Source organism: Berghia stephanieae, chromosome 4 (genome assembly GCF_034508935.2).
Source record: "Berghia stephanieae isolate SIO BIC M18660-M18661 chromosome 4, UCSD_Bste_1.3, whole genome shotgun sequence".
Lineage (NCBI taxonomy): Eukaryota > Metazoa > Mollusca > Gastropoda > Nudibranchia > Aeolidiidae > Berghia > Berghia stephanieae.
The window spans coordinates 32,134,608-32,155,483 of NC_088363.1; the positions used below are offsets into that span (position 1 = coordinate 32,134,608).

The 20,876-nt window shown below is 34.0% G+C and overlaps 1 protein-coding gene across 1 annotated transcript in view; it reads left to right on the forward strand.

Annotated features, from left to right (window-relative positions):
• LOC144970429 (uncharacterized) overlaps window positions 1–20,876 on the forward strand; it is a 120,789-nt gene that overhangs the window by 93,835 nt on the left and 6,078 nt on the right. The window contains exons 68-83 of the mRNA XM_078910057.1: window positions 247–364; window positions 2,430–2,619; window positions 3,786–3,843; window positions 4,190–4,354; window positions 5,028–5,123; window positions 6,480–6,650; window positions 8,067–8,153; window positions 9,016–9,126; window positions 10,058–10,155; window positions 11,981–12,113; window positions 13,688–13,799; window positions 14,791–14,900; window positions 16,540–16,614; window positions 17,369–17,545; window positions 18,858–18,958; window positions 20,178–20,395. Coding sequence (XP_078766183.1) covers window positions 247–364; window positions 2,430–2,619; window positions 3,786–3,843; window positions 4,190–4,354; window positions 5,028–5,123; window positions 6,480–6,650; window positions 8,067–8,153; window positions 9,016–9,126; window positions 10,058–10,155; window positions 11,981–12,113; window positions 13,688–13,799; window positions 14,791–14,900; window positions 16,540–16,614; window positions 17,369–17,545; window positions 18,858–18,958; window positions 20,178–20,395 — 2,020 coding nt within the window. The remainder of the gene's footprint in view (window positions 1–246; window positions 365–2,429; window positions 2,620–3,785; window positions 3,844–4,189; window positions 4,355–5,027; window positions 5,124–6,479; window positions 6,651–8,066; window positions 8,154–9,015; window positions 9,127–10,057; window positions 10,156–11,980; window positions 12,114–13,687; window positions 13,800–14,790; window positions 14,901–16,539; window positions 16,615–17,368; window positions 17,546–18,857; window positions 18,959–20,177; window positions 20,396–20,876) is intronic.

Sequence of the window (20,876 nt, forward strand, 5' to 3'; positions counted from 1 at the left end):
AATATCTTGATAAAGTTATAAAACAGTAGTGATGTGTTGTAGAGGTCGTTTTGCTGAATAAAAACAAACACACACACATATATAATATATGCACTTATTTCTTTTGAGTTAGAGTGTTTTAAAAAATCAATTTTTATGTTGGATGGGTATGAATGAAATAGATCGTTAAATTATCTGTCTTTGTGGAAACCATAAATAAAAAAATTAAATTTTACCATCTTTTTTTTTTGCCATCTATTTTTACAGTGTACATTAGAACCCAGTCTGTTCGATGGCTACCTGATCAGAAAGGCCAGTGAATTCCGGGCTCCCTTCCTCCAGTGCAGAAAATTTTTTCACACTATATCTATGACGCAGCTGTTGGGTATGACGCATTTATTTTGATTGTATAAATTTTACAATCATTTTGAATATGTTTTTTTATCAGTGCAATTTTACATCTGTTTAAAAGAATCAACTAGAATTTCTGAAATTGAATATCCATGATGTTAAATCAGCTCTATTCACCTAATTCATAAATCCTTGCAGATCATATTATTCAAGATCAATTTACTTCCTCTAGAATTTTTGTTCTCGTGAACCATTTTTGTGCTCTAACATTTGCCATATCTTAAATAAATGCTATTTCTTTAACATTTTATCTGTAAAGCGCTTGAGCAAGTTTAATGGATATTGCTCTATATAAATGCTCTAGTTTTAAAAAAATGATTGCCTGATACCCTCTGCATAGAACCATTGTTAATCGTGTTACATTCTGCGAAATCAGTTATTCAATCATTGCTTTGTGATTAAGCAGGTCTTAAAAAAAAAAGAAAGAAATAAGCAGGTCTTAAAAATCCCAAACTCACTGATGGTTCAAACTAGGTCCTTTTATTTGTGAGACAAGTGCTCCATAAATATTGTTCTTCATCATAAATCACCCCAAAATAATTTTTTCTCCACCCGTTTGTAACACAAAATATGAATGGATAATGTCAGGAAATCTTCACTAATTGAGATTTTAGAAAAAAAAAATGCTTTACAAACCGTTTTATTTTCATTCTATTAAGTTTTCGTTATTAGATAATAATTATTTCTATTGGTATCATATTTTTTATAATAATCATAACTATACATTGGCCGAGTGGTTAAGGCATTGTACTGTGACCTGGATGGCCTGGGTTCGAGCCCCACTTCAGACACTTTCCTTTCTTTTCTTGGGCAAGATTATTAATCCCCAATTTGGTCACTCGGACAACATGGGTGATTCCTGTTGACATCAGACATCTTGTTTGATGGATTATATATATTCCTTTGTGGAATGCCTAGGCAACGATATCTTATGAAGTCGTGGCGGACGGGCTTATTTACTTTTAAAAAAAGAAAATTTATATAGTGCTTATGCCGAAGCTTGTGTATGAACGCCTTTCAGTCGATGTGCTGTTCATGTGCTCTGTGTTTTCCTATTGTGCCGTCGTCAATATAAACTTTTCCTGGACATATTTTTTTTCAAAATGTTCATTTTTAAACCATGGCTCCATGTGACTTTGTGGTCTTGTGCTATGACACTTGCCATTAGGCCAGTAGATCCTGGGTTCTAGTCCTGCTCTTGGTGATGCAAAGTTGAGTCCATGGAGTAGGTTCTTTACTCACATTCTCCCTTTGATACAGAGGTGTGTAAAGAGAACCTGGCCATTTACAGCATTGTCTCTGTTTTAAAAAAAAATGTAATATTGCCTCACAGGCATCGTGTCTTGTCCTACTTGTTAATTGTTGCAGTTGACTGGGAATTCCTTGTAAAGTACATTGAGCATGTTAATTGGATATTGCACTATGTTTTTGAGACCTTTAAATGCTCTGTGAATCTTTCATACTTAGATATAATTTTTAAAAGTTATATAAACAACATTCAATGTTAATTTGACAATTTTGAGTACATAATCCATATTTCATATTATTTATACACAAATAAGTGTCATAGTCAATATTCGTAGTATAATTTTTGCTATTTCAATTCATTTGTCATGTCCACCATTATACATTTGAGAGCTTCAATTAATTAATATACAAAATACTCCATTTAAGATTAAAAAAAAAAAAAAAGAGCATTTTTATAGTGCAATATCCACTAAACATGCTCAAAGCGCTTTACAGAGGGGTCCCTGTTCAACAGCAACATGTAACATGTAGAACGAAACATGATGCCTGTTAGGCGATATTACAATTTTTTTGGGACAGAGACAACGCTGTTATCAACCAGGTACTCATTTTACACCTGAGTTTGGTGAGAGAATGTGAGTAAAGAGCCTTTTCCAAGGGCTTAACTATGCGCCGAGCAAGGCTTGAACCCAGGACCTTCCGGTCCGAAAGTGAGTGTCACACCACTAGACCACATAGCCGCACAAATATTTTTTTCTGGATTATGCAATTTATTTTCTTCTTATTGTCAGAGATAATGCCCTCCAACAGCACCACAGACTTTGATGCACACTTACAGACCAGTCTGCAGATTTTGCAAGAGATGAACAGTGCTATTGCGAAGGACATTGCTATTCTCTGTTGTCCCAAAGATGTCAAGAGCGCTGACTGTGTTAGTCCAGAACAAGTCAGAGTCGATCTTGAAGCTGTTGGCTATACTTGGTGAGTGAGCTTATCGTATATATATGACCCAGCCCTCCAAATGGTGTTATGTCAGGGTGACTAAGGTTCTAAAAATAGATTTTGAAGTTTAAACATGAAATGTAGGTATAAAGTTTACATTTTTCATTGAAAAAAAACCAAACTTGAGCTTCTATATGGCGCAATATCCACTAAACATTCTCAAAGCTCCTTACAAGGGGTCCCTAGCCAACAGCATCACATAACTTGTAGGATGAGACATTACGCTTGTGAGGCGATATTATGTTTATTTTTCGGGCAGAGACAACACTGTAATGGCCAGGTACTCATTTTACATATGATTATAGTGAGAGAATGTGAATAAAGAGCCTTTTCCAAGGACTCAACTATGCGTCGCTTAGTGTGAGACTCAACCTGAAGGTGAGTGCCATACTACTAAACCACAGAGTTGCACTTGAAGATAGTAGATATAATATCTTAAAATGAAAACGCTAAAACCTCATATTTTTGTTCACTTTATCTTTAAAATCACTTTTTGGCACATATCCCAACACAGCATTGTTTTGAAGTGATAAGTCACATATCCTATCAAATCATATTTAAGAGAGCATATCATATCATATCATATCAGCGGGTGGTTGGATGGGAGCATCACCCTTGAATCATATACCTATGATGTTCGCATGGGTGTACGATCCGATAGTGATGTCGTTTCTTCTTCTCTTTACTAGCCTATCCTGCTTCTTTGGTTTGTGATTGTATTTTTGACAGGGGATATTTTTTTTCTGTAAATCTTCTGCCTGTTTGTTCTTGGTTATTTATAATTTAGCTTATGATATCTTTAGGTTATGATTTTGATTTACATTTGTACTATTTTTGTTAGATTGCTTGATTTTTTGTTTCAGCGGTCTCTCATATAACCTCAATTGTGTTGGAAGAGACCTAAAGCAACAAACAAACAAACAAACAATATCATATCATATCATATCATATCATATCATATCATATCATATCATATCATATCATATCATATCATATCATATCATATCACACCATATCGAATCATATCTCACATAGGAAGTGGTTGGTGAGTTCCAGAAAAAAATATATATTTCACTAAGATAGTTATTTATTGTTCAAGGACATTATTTGATTTAATTCTGTTTTATTCTTTTTTTTTTTCATAGCTGGGTATCCGAAGATGTTGCAGATCAAGATATGATGGTGGCCATCCATAACTGCAGGGTAATATTTTGTCTTTATTTGTGTTCCCTGAGTTCCGTAGAATGGCATGACTGTTCACTTTTTGTAAGTGTGTTGCTTGTTTTTAAATAAGAAGAGCACAAACACATGCAACCTCTACATCCATGCTCAAATAAAACACATCTTGCAATAAAAGTCGTTTTGACCAGTTTAGTCCTAGTGCGGTAGGGTACATGTGTTCAACACAACAACGACTTGACTGTTTAGCGGGTAGTGCGGTAGTAGCCTTAATGAAAAATGATAACATTATGGCCTCAAAACAAATGATCGTTTTTATAGGTTTTAATTATCTTTTATTTTTTGTTTTCAAATTTCTTTTCCAACACAGATTCTACTTGTTTTTTGCTCAAACAATTTTGAGCGAGATAATAAATTTCGAGATATTTTGATGTATTCCTTGGACAACCTGAAGAAGAATTACGTCATCATGGCAGTTGGTGAATGCAGGGACTGGATGAAGACCGACATGGGAATGAGGATTGGAAAACAAGAGGTTTGAGAGAATTTTAATGTACTTTACTCATTCTCATCAGTATGTTTTTTATCAATTAAGGTAACAATATCTATTGTCTGCATTAAAACATACATACAACTTTAACCAGGTTTTATACATGATGATAGATTCAGTTTTTGTCTTCTAAACCATCCTGACATAATATCGCTTTGAGGCAATTAGTCACATTTTATGTTTGCCTTTCCCTATTTTGTTGTAATTTTTATGTACTTTACTCATTCTCATCAGTATGTTTTTTATCAATTAAGGTAACAATATCTATTGTCTGCATTAAAACATACATACAACTTTAACCAGGTTTCATACATGATGATAAATTCAGTTTTTGTCCTCTAAACCATCCTGACATAATATCGCTTTGAGGCAATTAGTCACATTTTATGTTTGCCTTTCCCTATTTTGTTGTAATTTTTATGTACTTTACTTATTCTCATCAGTATGTTTTTTATCAATTAAGGTAACAATATCTATTGTCTGCATTAAAACATACATACAACTTTAACCAGGTTTCATACATGATGATAAATTCAGTTTTTGTCTTCTAAACCATCCTGACATAATATCGCTTTGAGGCAATTAGTCACATTTTATGTTTGCCTTTCCCTATTTTGTTGATTACATAATTTTGACATTTATCATTTTTTCGCAACAGCTGATGGTAATGATTGAATCCAAGAAAAAATACGAATCCAAAATAAGTGAGATGAGAAAACTTGTGGAGATCAAAATAAACGGGATGACCAAGAAGGTAAGAAAATCAGAAATGTTCCCCCTTCTTTTGTTTTGTATTATGACTTTTCTGGTTATTGATGGATGAGATTCCTTTTTCTTTTTTGTTTTTACCCCTACAACGATGAAAAATACGCCAAAAAACTTGAGCTTTTATATAGGGCAATATCCACTAAACGTGTTCAAAGCGCTTTACAAAGGGTCCCTGACTAACAGCAACACGTAACATGTAGAACAAGACATGACGCCTGTGAGGCGATATTAAAATTTTTTTTTTCTGACAAAGACAACACTGTTAACGACCAGGTACTCATTTTACACCTGAGTGTGGTGAGAGAATGTGAGTAAAGAGCCTTTTCCAAGGACTCAACTATGTGCTGAGCAAATCTCGAACCCAGGACCTTCCAATCCAATAGCGAGTGTCATACTACAAGACCAAATAGCCACTTCGTAGTCTAGTGTTTGCCTGCATTATGGTAGGTCCCTCTGAGCGGTGCAAAGTTGAGTCCTTGGAAAAGGCTCATTATAGGCCCTCCATACATACGTTTCCAATCTCCATTTCGTAACGTGGAATGTCTAAATGGAATGACGTCGTTCCAAACCACACGTGCTGAGGAGAAAAAGTGTTGTAAGGACATTCCAAACCATTGTTCCAAGTTGAAATCAAACATGCTCGAATTTTTTAGCTGCAGTATGGAATGAATACAGATGGCTTTGTCACGCCAGTGACATCAGTCATTTGAACTCATGTCAATTGAACAAAATTGATTTTCTAAAAATTGTTAATTGTTGACCAAATTTTAATCTGATTACGTATTTGGAATCAGTGTATTCATATCATGCAGCAAACCATACTCATACATACCCATTTAAATGCATATTTTAGATAATATGTAATTCAATGATTTTAATTATCTGACACTGACACGCATTATTTTCTTTTTAAAGCGTGGTATTGTATTTGCCAACAAAACAACATTAATAGCTAGTCATCAACATCACCACCCTTTGACTTTCACATGATATCTCAAAATGAAAATCAGTTCACAAAGTGTGCCTAGCACGTTAGAAAGACCAACTGGATTGAGGCATATAGAAAGGTTGTTGCAATGCTCCAAAATGGCATTTTGGAATGTATGTCTTGAGGAACTATTAGTAATATTATCTTACAACACTCAGATCAGGTGTAAAATGAGTACCTGACATTTAACACAGTTATCCATGTTTTTAAGATATTGTAATAAGGAGCCATGTCTTGATGTGAGAGGGTTAATGAATCGAAAATTCAGTTATTATTAAAAATTGCCTTTATCATTACTTTTAAAAATTGTTGTTACATAATCAAGTGTATTACCTATTTAATTTTATTTTATAGCCACGAAAATACTGCAGTGTGTTCTTGAGCTACTGCTGGGAAAATTCCACGATTGCCAAAAATGGTGAAGTCAAACCAGAATGCATTGGCTGGGGGGATCCTCGCTCGATAAAACAACAACTTGAGGAACGAAACATTTCCTGTTGGTTGGATGTAGAAACCATTGCGTCGGTATGTGTTAGATTTAGATGAGATATTGTTTAATCACTAGTAGAAAGGATGGACTGATTGCAATGGTGGTGATGATGATGATGATGATGATGATGATGATGATGATGATGATGATGATGATGATGATGATGACTTATGGAGATGGCTATGACGATGACTATGATGACAACTAAGATGATGATGATGGATGATGATGATGATCATAATGATGATGATGATGATGATGATGATGATGATGATGATGATGATGATGATGATGATGACGATGATGATAACTATGATGATGATATTGAAAAAATTGATGTCAAACATAACAATCATTGATTTTGTTTTACTTAGAATCAATTCTTTTTATGACTGCATGGGTTTAATTATACAATCTGTAATTTAATCAATCAGAGTACAGATATCAACTATAATGCTGAAATTCCAGAATATAATGTAAACGTTAATGCGAAAGCTTGAAAAAATAAATAACAATAGTCAAATGGAATGGAAGCTCCAATTTAACCCTTTAGGTGACAGGGCCGATTTCACTCCACACACAACCAACTTTTATCAGGATATGACTGTTTTTCTCCATTGCTTTCTGAAAAGGATGGAAAAGACAGTCATATCGTTACAAAATTCATGCATTGAGTCGACTTAATATTGGCCCTGACAGGTACAGGGTTAATTAGAATGTCCATGAATAAAATTGAAGCTTCCATTTCGTTTGACTATTATTATGAATGAGGGATATCACATATCACATGTATCACATCTTATGTGACCAGTCCCCTCAAAACGTCATTATGTTGGAGTAATGTAAATGTTTGTGCTCGAAGCTCGAAGAAATAAATAACAATGTGAAATTGAATATAAGCTTCAATTTAATATACAAAAACAGATAAAATTCATCTTAAGAACACCACTACCACATTATCTCATTCGTTTGTAGTGTTTCATTCATCCTGTTTTGTTGATAAAGGGGAAACCCAAAACGTACATTTTATCTGTTTTCGTATATTAAATTGAAGCTTCCATTCAATTTCACATTGTTATTTATGTTGGAGTAAACCACATGCCAAAAAGAGATTTCAACGATGTGTAATTATTTGCAGGTCTGATAACCCTAATTGTTATGGTCTCATTATTGTAATGGAAATACTGTCAAAAACCAACACAAAATATTGTCCATTACCACAATGTTAAATCTGGCCCATAACTGTGTTCGATTATCAGACCTGAAAATATGTGCCCCTAGGATTTTAAACTTAAGATGACTTGAAACTTCATCCAAATCTCATATATTTTATTTTTTACTATAGATTTACATTTTGACATCTAAACCCCACCCTGACATAACATCGTTTTGAGACAGTGGGCCTTATATGTTACAATTCACGTGACTATTATTTGTTTTTATACTTTCAGTGTTCTGGTGAAAATAAAGGGCTTTTCCAGACAATTGCTGAGGGGATGAATAACTGTAAAGTCTTGCTTGTATGCATTTCAGACGAAGTAAGTGAACTGATAGGAAGTCTGTTAACAATAAGTTCAGATAAAGCACAACTGAACACAAATAAACAATTCTAAATTTAATTTTTTCATTTTTGCCAAAACATATCTTCAGAAATTCTCAAACTTTAAGAAATCGGAGGTTTGTGATAGTTTTTTTTGTTGTTGACAGGTTGGGGGTCATACTTGGTATTTTAAATAAAAGTAAATTTTAAAAAAATAATAACGATGAAATAAAATCTTTTTGTTAGTGTGCGACAGAGAAGATAGAAATGTAAAGATAGGCAAGAAAAGTTAGTCATCCAATTAATCCACTTTTCTAGCATGGGGATCGAACCATAGACCAACTGGTTGCCTCAGATGTGCATCCAGGACACCTTATAATTGGGGAATCTCCTTTTATCCCTTTAAATTTGATGTCCCGTTACATGCAGCTTTCTGCCTTCATTATTTTGTCTGTGTCCTTTCTAGGGTTTTTTTCATTGTCAATTGCATGTTTTTGGAGGAGATGACACAAAAAAAAAAAAAAATTAGATGCCTTTCCGCACAAATTTATAATTAGCTAGTGATTTGTAAGATATATGATATGTAAGCAATTGAGAATACTTCTTTTGGCAGATATTATGTTCTACCTTTTTAAAAAACTTTTTTTGCCCTCTCGTTAATGGTTTTCACTCTATATCTTAAATATTTTGACTATCCTATAATTGTCCTTTATGATGCACAGGAATTAAATGGCTTTAATGTGTCAGAAGCTCTGCTAAACTCATAGAAAAATGCAAACCAGAAAATGATATGCAATTCTGTATAATTTAGTTGTTGATTATTTTGCAACTATTAATTCCTTTGTACACTCTCCAATCAGTACATCAAGTCTGAAAATTGCATGAGAGAACTTCGCTTTGGGTTGCTAAATTTGAGGAAACCTGCAGTGTTTGCTGTTGTGGGCACTGGAAGGAAATGGAAAAAATCAGAGGTAATCTAGAAAATTATTTTGCTGTATACGAGAGAATTGGTTTTTACTCTTTAATGGTAGGTAACCATGTACACTTTTTTTTGGTCCTTCAGAGCCATAAAGCCCATAGAACAAGAGTTACTTATGGCTTTCAAGGACTACTTTTTCATACATATTTCTAAAACGATCAACAAAAAGTTTTAAATACATGTCATCCACCTATAAGATTATAGTCTTTAACCCTAACAGAGATCCATCACAATTGAAATATAGTCCACCTATAAAAAAAAAAGAATAATATTAGATGATCACATTCCTCTTCAGGAAAAGAACTGTCTATATGCTCTATTTTGAGGTGTGACTGAAACATAACATTGTATCAACCACAAATCAATGGCTATTAAATTATTTGTTGCTGAAGGAAATAAATCAAGAAGCAGTAGAACCCAGGTCCTTGGAATGATGAGAAATGCCTTGCCCACTCTGCTCTCTCAAGTCTCAATTTTTATCATGGTCATTTTCTGACACTGTACTGTAACCACCGAATAGTCTTTAGGTTTTTTTATATACAATTTTTAAAAAGTATTCTCATCTTGCAAGTAGATTTAAAACTTAACAGGTCATAAGCCTCACTGGAGATGAAAACAAAATAGTTCGAGGAGCCCTAACAGATGTAACATCCAATTATTTTTATGCGCTGATTCATCCAAAACTAAAGCTCATACCAAAGACATCTTGAGTATTTTACATCTAATTCATAGTCTATTTGTTGATAAAGGTTAATCTCAAACGTCCACATCATTTGCATTTGTCGATTAAATCAAAACTTTTATTCAATGTCTTCAATGGTTTAAAAAAAACAACTTTTTTGAGCTTTAAGCTGCGACATTTGACATTTTTCCAAGTTGATTGAGAATTGGCATTTCCAAGGCGTAATTGTCTCTCATTTTAGGCTGAGTTGTTGAGAGGAGAGTCTGTGTCATCTGAAATGACGGTCTTCTTCCAGAAACCCAACGAAAATGGGATTGATGAGCTAGCTGAATATATCAGGTAAGTTTTTCTGATGTCTTGTAAAAGTCTTTCTATTTTCGTAAGAGAAATAGGGCTCATGGAGCCAAATAGTGTTGTGGTTTGTCAAACAATAAATTAAATGGATAGTAACAGTTGCTTGCAACCCTTTGGATAGGTGCCCAAACTTTTCAGGATGGATCATTTAATTTTATGCATATTATCAAAATGTAAGAAAATATTTTATTATTAGAGAAGAATCACAAATACACGTCAACTTCAGGGTTTCTGCATTTTCTTATAAAACCGCGAACTGTGGAATGGGGTGACTAATGGTAGTTGTGGTAACCAAGACCAGCCCCCAAATGTGCCCCCCCTCTCTCCCTCCCAGTAGATTGAATTTTATGAAAAAAATTGTTAAAATGTACATCATTTCATTGATTTCACCCATCTACTTAGACCGCTTTTTTAACATCTTTATATGATATATCTTGATATTGAAATAACCTGTCCAATGTTCTTTTTCTAAAGATGAAATCTATCAAATGATGTACATTTTATCATATTTTTAAAACGATTTTCAACCTGGGGGGGGGGGGGGCACATTTGGGGGTTGGTCTTAGTCACCCAAGCCGGCCTTAGTCACCTAATTCCACGGTATTGACCATTAATGCCGATGTTGCATATCTAAAAATGAAAAAAAAAAGTAAACACTATGTAACATTCCTGCCAGTCTGTAGTTCTTTTTTTATAGGTCTGAGTATTGCTCAGAAGCTTGATATCTGCGATTTCAAGATATTTGATTTTAATTTTTTTTCCTTTGGAATACCTTTTTGTTTGATATTGTGTTGTGAGATATCTGTATTCAGCCAACACGGAAATTTTGAACAAACTGGACATTCACTTTTGCATTTATGATAAAATTCTTTTGCCTATTGAACGGAAACAAAGGCTGCATAAAGTTTTTTAGTTAATGTTTTCAGGCATGCATTTTGTCTGGAGTGTGTGTGTGTGTGTGTGTGTGTGTGTGTGTGTGAATACCAGTTCTAGTAGGAGTCCAGTGAGGCAGTGATGGCCTGAGGCTGTTACTGTTATATATTTATATCAGACAAACAATTGGGAGTGGGGAGGATTGGGTTAGAGGAGGTGCCAGGGAGATCAGTGAGGAGTGATAGTGATTTGGTACCGAATTGGTCCCCAAAGTGTCCAATCATTTCTATGTTACATGTTTATGTTGAGAATATTGGCTATTAAACTTAAATGCTGGCCAACTAACTTTGCGGCGTTTGTGTGTGTTGAAGAAGTCGGGGAGAGCGATTCAAGAGTTTGAAACCACTTTTTTTTGAGTGGTGGATCATGGATGGCTCATACTGTGGAGTCACACTCTCTCTCCGGCCAGACGGAATAGTCATACCAGTAAGGTCACAGGTTCAAGCCCCCATCACCGCCGCAAAATTTTTATTCTTTAATGTCTTCTGGCACTTTCCTACTCACTTCCTTTTTTGTTATTATCAACATAAGTACCTGCTATACTCACTTTTCCGAATGTGTAGGCAAGGTTGTCGCATGCTGAGTGTGCAATCAACAATAAGATGTGCTGGTGTGATCTAGCTCATGCAAAGTAGAACTTTATTCCACTTCTGAATCATACAAGATAGACTAAAAACGATACAATTCATTATGATGAGACCTTACCAATACCTCCCTGATTCACCTTCCTCACATTCTTCTTCATATTCTTTGTAAAATACTAAACACAGAATTCTCGAACAAATAGCTCCTGCCTCCATTTGTTTGAGATTTCTGTGTATTATCTGATATGAATTACCTATAAAGATTTTGATCTTTGATTTTTATCCCCACTCAGGCAACTTTTGCCTTTAAATGCTGAGCAAATCATCCAGAAAGAGGCAATTCAAAAAGACATGGAATTCCTGCAGGCAAAGGAAAAGGAGAAAATGCAATCAGGGCCAAGAAAACCTGATAAAGACTCCATGCAGGTAAGGCTTATTCTTAATTCCTCTCAGGTTAAGACAAAACATATTTTATAGTGTAAAACCCACTAAATTTGCTCAATGTACATTACAAGCCAACAGTGATGCTTAACATATAGAGGGCAAGATATCGCACTGTAAGGCGCTATCGCAATTTTTTTTCATCAAAGGCAATGCTTTTACTGGCCAGATGCTCATTTTATACCTGAGTATAGTAAGAGAATGGGAGTAAAGAGCCTTTTCCAAGGACTCAACTTTACACAGCCTTGATCACTGGACCTCCTGGTCTGAAGGGGAGTATCAAACCACTAGACCACACAGTCGATCTTTAATACTTATTGGCAAGTTGGGCGTTATTTTACTGATGGGGATGAAAAGGCTGACTTGTTAAGAAATTTCACTTATACCCGGAGTATTAGGGCTTAAGCACCAATGTTGACATTTTTTTTTCTTAAGTAAGAAAATAATGTTCATTTTACAGAATTGCACTGTGGCTGATGCCTGCATTTAATTGATCTCTTGAGATAGATAGACACTAAAGAAAATCTCTTCTAAGGATGAACAAAGGGAATTTTATTTTTGTTCTTTATTTATCTTAATCTACTGATATGTGAAATAAAACTTTCTTGACTTATATGAGAAAAATGTGTTTTGTCAATGAACAGTGGAATTTACCTGTCAGATATTTTGTATCAATACAATTTGGTTGAATTTACACTACTATGTGTATTTTTTTTTCGTCAACCAAAGTTATTTTTCTACTAGACTTTAAATTGGAGATTCGTGAAATGTTTTTATTTTGCATTCTTCTAATGAATTTCATGACACAAAGACTTTAAATTTTTAATTATTTTCATGAGTATTTTGATCATTTTTTAATAACTACTGATTTTACTGTTTGAAACTTTAAATGAAAATTTTGGGATTTTATTCCATTAAAACAATTATTTATTCATTTTTTGGGGGGAAGGAGGTAATTTTGGCCTTGGAGAAACTTCCTGATTTTGGACTTAAAATCTGATGTTTAGATAATCCTATCCTGTTTTACTGGCGTTATAGGTTGGCAGCTCTGATTTTTTCTTCTTCCACAATATCTAACTGTCCAATTAAATTTATTTGTGACTTACTGGCTCAATCTGGTATTTTTATTTATGTCGGATTGAACCTGATACTGAAAAGTGAATTTATTGTGAAAAAAATAAGACATGAGCTCTTAGATTTTAGAACATCAAGGCAACATATGCATTCTTCTCAATAAAATAGATGTATATTGAACCAGGGTCTCATAGTTTATAATATAAATTCAAATTTCAACATATTAATAATCTCAACATAATACCATTTTCGACAGTAGGCCCATATATATATATATATATATATATATTTCAAGTTTAATTAGTTCCCTTCATGTTAAAAAATCTGAGAGCTCCTTTTATCAAAATGTTGAGCATAGTATTTCATGGTTTTTGTCTATATACTATATATATATATGTATATAATATAATATATATTGTTTCGATGTCATAAGTTTTGATGTTTAAATTTTTCAAACCTATTTATGTTTTGCTTTTTGGTGACAGGAAGAATGTGAGCTGATTCAAAGGAAGTTTATGCGTTACATCATTTCATATGTGAGCTCTCAAGACACAGTCCTGGCACCGAGGCTGTTTGTGTTCGATTTTGAGAAAGCAGGTAGGTATAGCATGTAGTGTCACATTTGATCATGATGGTTACGGATTTTAATAACAGTAAACGTGATTGTACCCCTGTGTAATCCTGTAACATGAAGCACACCTACAGACCTGTAGGTCCCTGGTTTGAGTCCTGCTCTTGGCGATTCAAAGTTGAGTCCTTGGGAAATGCTCTTTTTACTCATGTTCGCTCGTGTAAAATGAATAGCTGGCTGGTAATAGCGTTGTCTTTGTCGAAAAAAATGTAAAAGTGCATTACAGGTGTGATGTCTTTTCCTGCATGTTTTGCTGTTAGATAGGGACCTACCCCTTGTAATGTACTTCAAGCTTTATGGTCTTTAGTTTGTACTCGAAATGTGTTGAGTTTAACTACCTGTCTTGCTGTGTGGCCTTGAGCAAGTCACCTCACCCTAGCCTTTTTTGCGGTGCTGCACTGCGGCGGATGCGTGGGTTATTCCAGTCTTCCCTTGGAATAGAACTTAAAGACAAATTTTCCCATAGAGATGAATAAAGGGAATTTTATTTATAAAGTTCTTATTTTTCTGATTAATTACAATCTTTACCAGAAATTGATTTGTGTAAAATTTGTGACGTTTATAAATAGAATTATTAATTTTTCCCCAAAAAATGTAAATGCCAAAATTTACTTCTGCTTCCAGAGATTTTTATGTCGTTCTTATTTATGAATATCCTGAGTAAATAATCTTTAAGACGTTTTTTTAAATTTATTTATTTAACCGTTTATCTATCTTTTCATTTATATTTTTCTTCATTGATTTTTTAATCTTGTTATTATCTATTATTGTTTATTATTTATTTGTTATATTTATAATGTATTCATTTACTTATCTATTTATTTATTTATTTACTTATAGACGTATTCCTTTATTCATCTGTTAATTTATTAATTCATATATTTATATTCGTTAATATGTATTAGTATATATTCCTTATTGTTATTATAATTATTATTATTATATTGTGTTATTTAGTACAACCCGACGACATTGATAAGGTAGATGGGTCCGTCAGAAACTCTGTGAATCGTCCTAAAATGAGGCCGAAGACTGCGACCAGATCCTCCAGGCAGATTATAATGCCGGTAAGTACTCTGTGTTTATATATAAGTGTGTTTGTGTTTGTGTGTGTGTGTGTGTGTCTATGTGTGTGTTTATTTGCGTTTGTATTATCATGTTTAGTCAATTATTTAGCGAGTTGAAGGGTAAAACAGTTTTCTTTATTTTTTAGTGAAATACTTAGTGTTTTGAAAGTTATATTTGTGAGGTTGTGGATAAATATAAGCATGCGCGTGTGTGTATGTGTGTGTGTGTGTGTGTGTGTGTGTGTGTGTGTGTTTATTTGCGTTTGTATTATCATGTTTAGTCAATTATTTAGCAAGTTGAAGGGTAAAAAGTTTTCTTTATGTTTTAGTGAAATACTTAGTGTTTTGAAAGTTATATTTGTGAGGTTGTGGATAAATATAAGCATGCGTGTGCGTGTGTGTGTGTGTGTGTGTGTGTGTATGTGTGTGTTTATTTGCGTTTGTATTATCATGTTTAGTCAATTATTTAGCGAGTTGAAGGGTAAAACAGTTTTCTTTATGTTTTAGTGAGATACTTAGTGTTTTGAAAGTTATATTTGTGAGGTTGTGGATAAATATAAGCATGTGTGTGTGTGTGTGTGTGTGTGTGTGTGTATGTGTGTGTGTGTGTGTATATATATATATATACAAACATATACACACACACACATATATATATTATATATAATATATATATATATATATATATGTGTGTGAGTGAATGGGTTTGTGGATGTATGTTTATGTTTGTATTGAAAAGGAAAGGATTTTTAAAATATTGCTGAAGTGAATGTATAACAAACCCCCCCCCCCCCCCAAAAAACAAGGGAACAGAAGCTTCAATATAATTCATAAAGACAGATGATGTGGACTTTTCGCATTTTCCCCTTTGTCAACAAAACACGATGAATGAGGCACTAAAACAATTGAGAGATGAGAAGATGGTGTCCTCGTAAATTAATAATTGAAGCTTTTATTCCCTTTTATTACTGTTAATATTTTTGTTTCGAGCTTCGAGCAGCAAAATTTGCATGAAGTGAATGTAGCAAAATTGAAAGTTTGTTGTCAGAATTTGAGGAAGTGATTTCAAAGTCTCATTTCATTATTTCGAGAAAATTGCAATATTTATTTGTCATTTATCTACTGAATTGAAGGAGAAACTAATTTTCTTCTTTACTTTATAGTTAAACTTGAGCTTAAGCTTTTAAAAACATGAACTTTAATAGAGCGCAATATCCACTAAATGTGCTCAAAGCACTTTACAAGGTGTCCTGACCAACAGCAATATGTTACATGTAGAAGGAGACATGACGCCCTTAAGGCGATATTACATTTTTTCTGACAGAGACAACATTGCGAATGGCCTGGTACTCATTTTACTCATTTTTTTATGGTAAGAGTATGAGTAAAGAGTCTTTTCCAAGGACTCAACTATGTGCTGAATGAGACTCAACTCAAGACCTTCCAATCCGAAAGCGAGTGTCATACCACATAGCCGCAATTAATTAGTTAAATACTTTAAGCGTTTTGAAAGTTCAGCTTTTATCCAATGATTGCTGGTAGTCCAATAGATTTAAGGAGAGTGGTAATTTATTTGCTTTATAGATGTTACTATGCTTATTTGAAAGTCAACACTTCATTTATCTCTTTCTCTTCTCAGGCCAACTTGGATGACGATACCGAACTCTGGGAAACTGAGACATTTTGTATCAAACTTTTATGTGAAAATGAGCACGTACGTGTTTTTTTTCTTGATTTCTTTTTTTCCATTTTTGTTATATATAACTTTTTTTCTTTCCTTTATGGGATTTCAGTTTTATATGCCAGGTTCCTTTTTTTGATTCTACAAAAACAGCCTTTTATACAGCCATGAATAAGGATAGTTCATAATGATAATGACAATATCATCATTTGGTACAAATTATCTCAAATGGTAAAATGTTGGAGTATGTTAGATGCTGAAAATTCAATTGATACTCAAAAGTATGAACTTAAAATTCAACTTTAAAGATCGGGTTTACACTGACATAAATAGCGTTTTGCAATAATTGGTTACATATCTAGATCATACGAGTAAAAAATTTATGGGGAAATTTTTTTTTAAAAAAGCATACATCAAATTGTGTTAATATTTATTGAGTAAACCAACTTGAAGATAAGTATTAACTTTATGAGGACTTTAAGCCGATAAAAGTTGCATTGAAATGAAGTGAATGAATGAATAAATAAATAGATAATTAAAAGATAAAAGTTAATCACATTTACATTGATATGCACATGATGGCCACCTGCAGTTATTTGGAAAATCATTCCAGAGAATTGCCGCTGCATATTGAAAATATATTTTGCCGAACTGTGGATAATATCAACAATATTTGTATAGATACCTAAAGTTCTATTTATTGTTTGTAATGATTTAATTCATTGTATCACCACTGCATCCCCGTCACTTGTTTATAAATGAAATTATGCAATTTTGTTTTCCACAGGGCTGGCATGTTTGCCAAACATTATTCCCCATCAAACATATGGAGGCCATGAAAGGTTTGATGCGTGGCTGTTCTGCTTACTTGGCCCGTATGTACGCCATTCTACAACAGAGCAACGTTAGGCTGAATTGTTTTGAAGGTGTTAAGGGAGAAAAGTTCTTATCTTGGGTGGAGGAGGTAATTATAATAAACGACCTTTTGATTAAATAAAGCAATACCCACTAAATTGTGACCAACCATGTCAAAACATCATTATGTCAGAATGATGTATGTTGATATTTTGAATATTTTGTACAGTTTACAAAAAAATGGGAGTCCAGATAGCTCAATTGGTAGAGCACTTGCGTCACACGTAAAGGGACAATGATATATACTGGGTGAAGGAGATATTTTTCTCTGACCCCCCTGCCACCCAACAGTGGTTGGGCAGTTGGGTCTGTTAGATCTGGTGGAAAATACTTTTCAATAGACTAGCATCCTATCAAAAGGGTAGCAAGCAATTGATACTGTTTGTTTCACACAATAGAAACCGGGATAAACTCCGGCTTCACAGGTGTAATGACTATGAATGACTACAGTATACAAAACGACATTCATTCTTTTCAATAAAGAATACCAACCTCACCAAAGTTCAAGTCAGTTCTCTTCGTCTTGTTGACACCAATATAACATCCTTTTGAGACGGTCACAATTGTGCTCTTAACGCTTTACAACAGTCCTAAGCCAACATGCATGACAAACGTTATGCCTGTATGGGCGCTTTTTACAAAGTACAATTTTTATCTGACAGATGATCATGTTTCCAGCTAGGTAATCATTTTACATTAAGCATTTTGAGAAAATGTGAGTTAAGAGCTCTATTCGACTTTAAAAAAACCCCAAAAAATCTTGATCATTTATTCACAATAGAGCACAATATTCACTAAATGTGCTCAAAGTGCTTTACAAGGGGTCCTCAGCCAACAGCAACTCTTAACATGTAGGATGAGACATGATGTTTGTTAGGCGATATTACATTTTTTCCGACAAAGGCAACTCTGTTCACAGTCAGATACTCATTTTACACCTGAGTACGGTGAGAGAATATGAGTAAAGAGCCTTTTCCGAGGACTCAATTATGCGCTTAGAGCAGGATGCAAACCCTGGACCTTCTGATCCGAAGGCGAGTGTCATACTACTAGACCACATAGCCGCACAAAGCAAAGATTGTTCAAAATACTTTGTAAATTTCTCTTAAATCTCATCTAGTCACATGTTGTTAAATGTAGCCAGAGCAGTCCTGTATGGCTTTATAAAATACATAGTGTCTGTAGTTTTAGGTGTTCACCAACACTTATTTGTTACCATTTAGATAGGACACCTTGGTCAATCTCAAGGTACATTGTGCCAGATCGAACAGACTCTGCTACCCAATCTTTCAAGTGCTGATTCTTTTATTATCAACAACTGGTACAGGTTCTATCAATTATTTTTGCTTATTGTTCTCCAGTGTGCTGTGAATGATGTAAATTTTGTAGAAGCTTACACAAGAATAAGAAGTGAACTCGTAGATGATGATGGTGCGAAGAAGTTCTTGGCTCAGCTGAATAGGTTTGTATTTGTGTCTACTTTTGTATTAGTTAAAGTTTGTCCTTTATAAGTGTTCAGTTTGACAGTGATTGCATGTCAGTGTACGCTTTGAGGATGCTAGTGCTAGCAATAGTTTATATTATTAATGTACAAGACTTCATTGTAAGACATTACACACCTTTTACTACTTTATGATAGGTGGGGTGGTAAGAGTGATTAAAGCATTGCACAGTGACCATGGAGGTTCCATGTTTGAGCAACCCTCCAGGCACTTTCATTTTTTTTCCTTGGGCAAGATATTTGACCCCCAATTTGGTCCTTTTGGATAACATGAATGATTCCTGTTGACATCAGACGTTTGTTTGATGGGTTATCTATATTTCTTCGTGGAGTGCCTAGGCAATGACATCTAATGATGTTGCATTTGAAAGGTGTCATTTTTTTTCTTTTTTTTTTTTTTGGTGCGGGGGGGGGGGGGGGGGGGGGTTGTTGTTTGCTTTTTTTTTTTTTTTTTTTTTTTTGTTATAGATAAAAGTCTGATTTTCAGGCATTTCTATAGAATTACGTAGTTAAAACTGCCCAGCAAATTATAACAGAAAGATCACCTTCAACTGATGTATGCATTACAGCATTAATGTAAAATAGCTACCCTCCAGCATGTTGTGAAAAAGTTGAAGATTTCAACAAGATCAAACAAACATCCAAATAAATAAATGAATTCCCTTTATTCATCCCCAAGATGGAATTTGTCTTTAGGTTCTATTTCAAGGGAAGACTGGAATAACTCTGTCATCACCATCAGTGCAGCATCGCAAAGTCAACAGATTAACATATTAATTTTTCCCTTAACCCATTAAGCAATAAATATTACTTTCTAGTTCAAACACAAAACAGATTTCGCATTATCAAAACTATAGGCAACGATATTGTCTATATAACTGCGAAGTGCAGAGAGATAACACCTTGTTTATATTCTGACTTAGAACGGAACTAAACCCTCATCCATAGCATACCTTATTAATCTAAGAAAGAAGTAATAATGAAACAAATCGACTAATCTTTCCGTGGCAAAAAATCATAGCTTTTTTTTCTTCATGTTTCAAACCATTTTTAAAAAAGGGTTTGCTTGGCATAATTTCATTAACAAATATATCAAATACATATATTGGAAAAAAAAAACAAAAAAACATTGAGCTTTTGTTTGATTATAGCTGTTTATAAGATTTTGATTTCATTTTAGGTATCATTTGCCCACTGGTAAGATCTACTGGCTTTGTGGAGATCATTCCAAAGGACCTCGGATCCTGCACCTCAGTACGGAGACTGTATCCAACAAGGAAGTCATGAAAATGTTGGAGGATGAGGACATCAAAATGAGAGAAAACATGGAGGAGATTGTTAAGAGCAAAAGAGAGATGAAGGTAGATCCAAGTAAAAAGAAGGTCAAATTGCCCTCTGGTAAGAATGTGTGTATGAGATGTTCCTCTTGTATTTAAGTTGATATTATTGTGAGGCTATGTGGTCTAGTGGTATGAGACTCACATTTGGATCGGATGGTCCTGGGTTCAAGTCGCAGATGACGCATAGATGAATCCTTGGAAAAGGCTCTTTTTATTTTATTCTCTGTTGTAAAATGAGTTCCCGGCCGTTATCAGCATCGTCTCTGTCCAGAAAAAAATTGTAATATCGCCTAACAGGCATCATACATATTAAGTGTTGATATTAACTATGGATCCGTTGTAAATCGCTTTAAGCATCTTTAGTTGAGATTGCGATAATTAAAGCTAAATTTTGTGGGGGTTAAAACAGAAATGAATTTTTATACTTAAAAAGTCAATTTTTGTGTTTAGGTAATGAAATTGTGCATTTATGACCCAAAATATTACGAGTGCAGTTAAACTTTTTTTAAAAGAACACTCCCCTGAAAAAAAAAGACAAC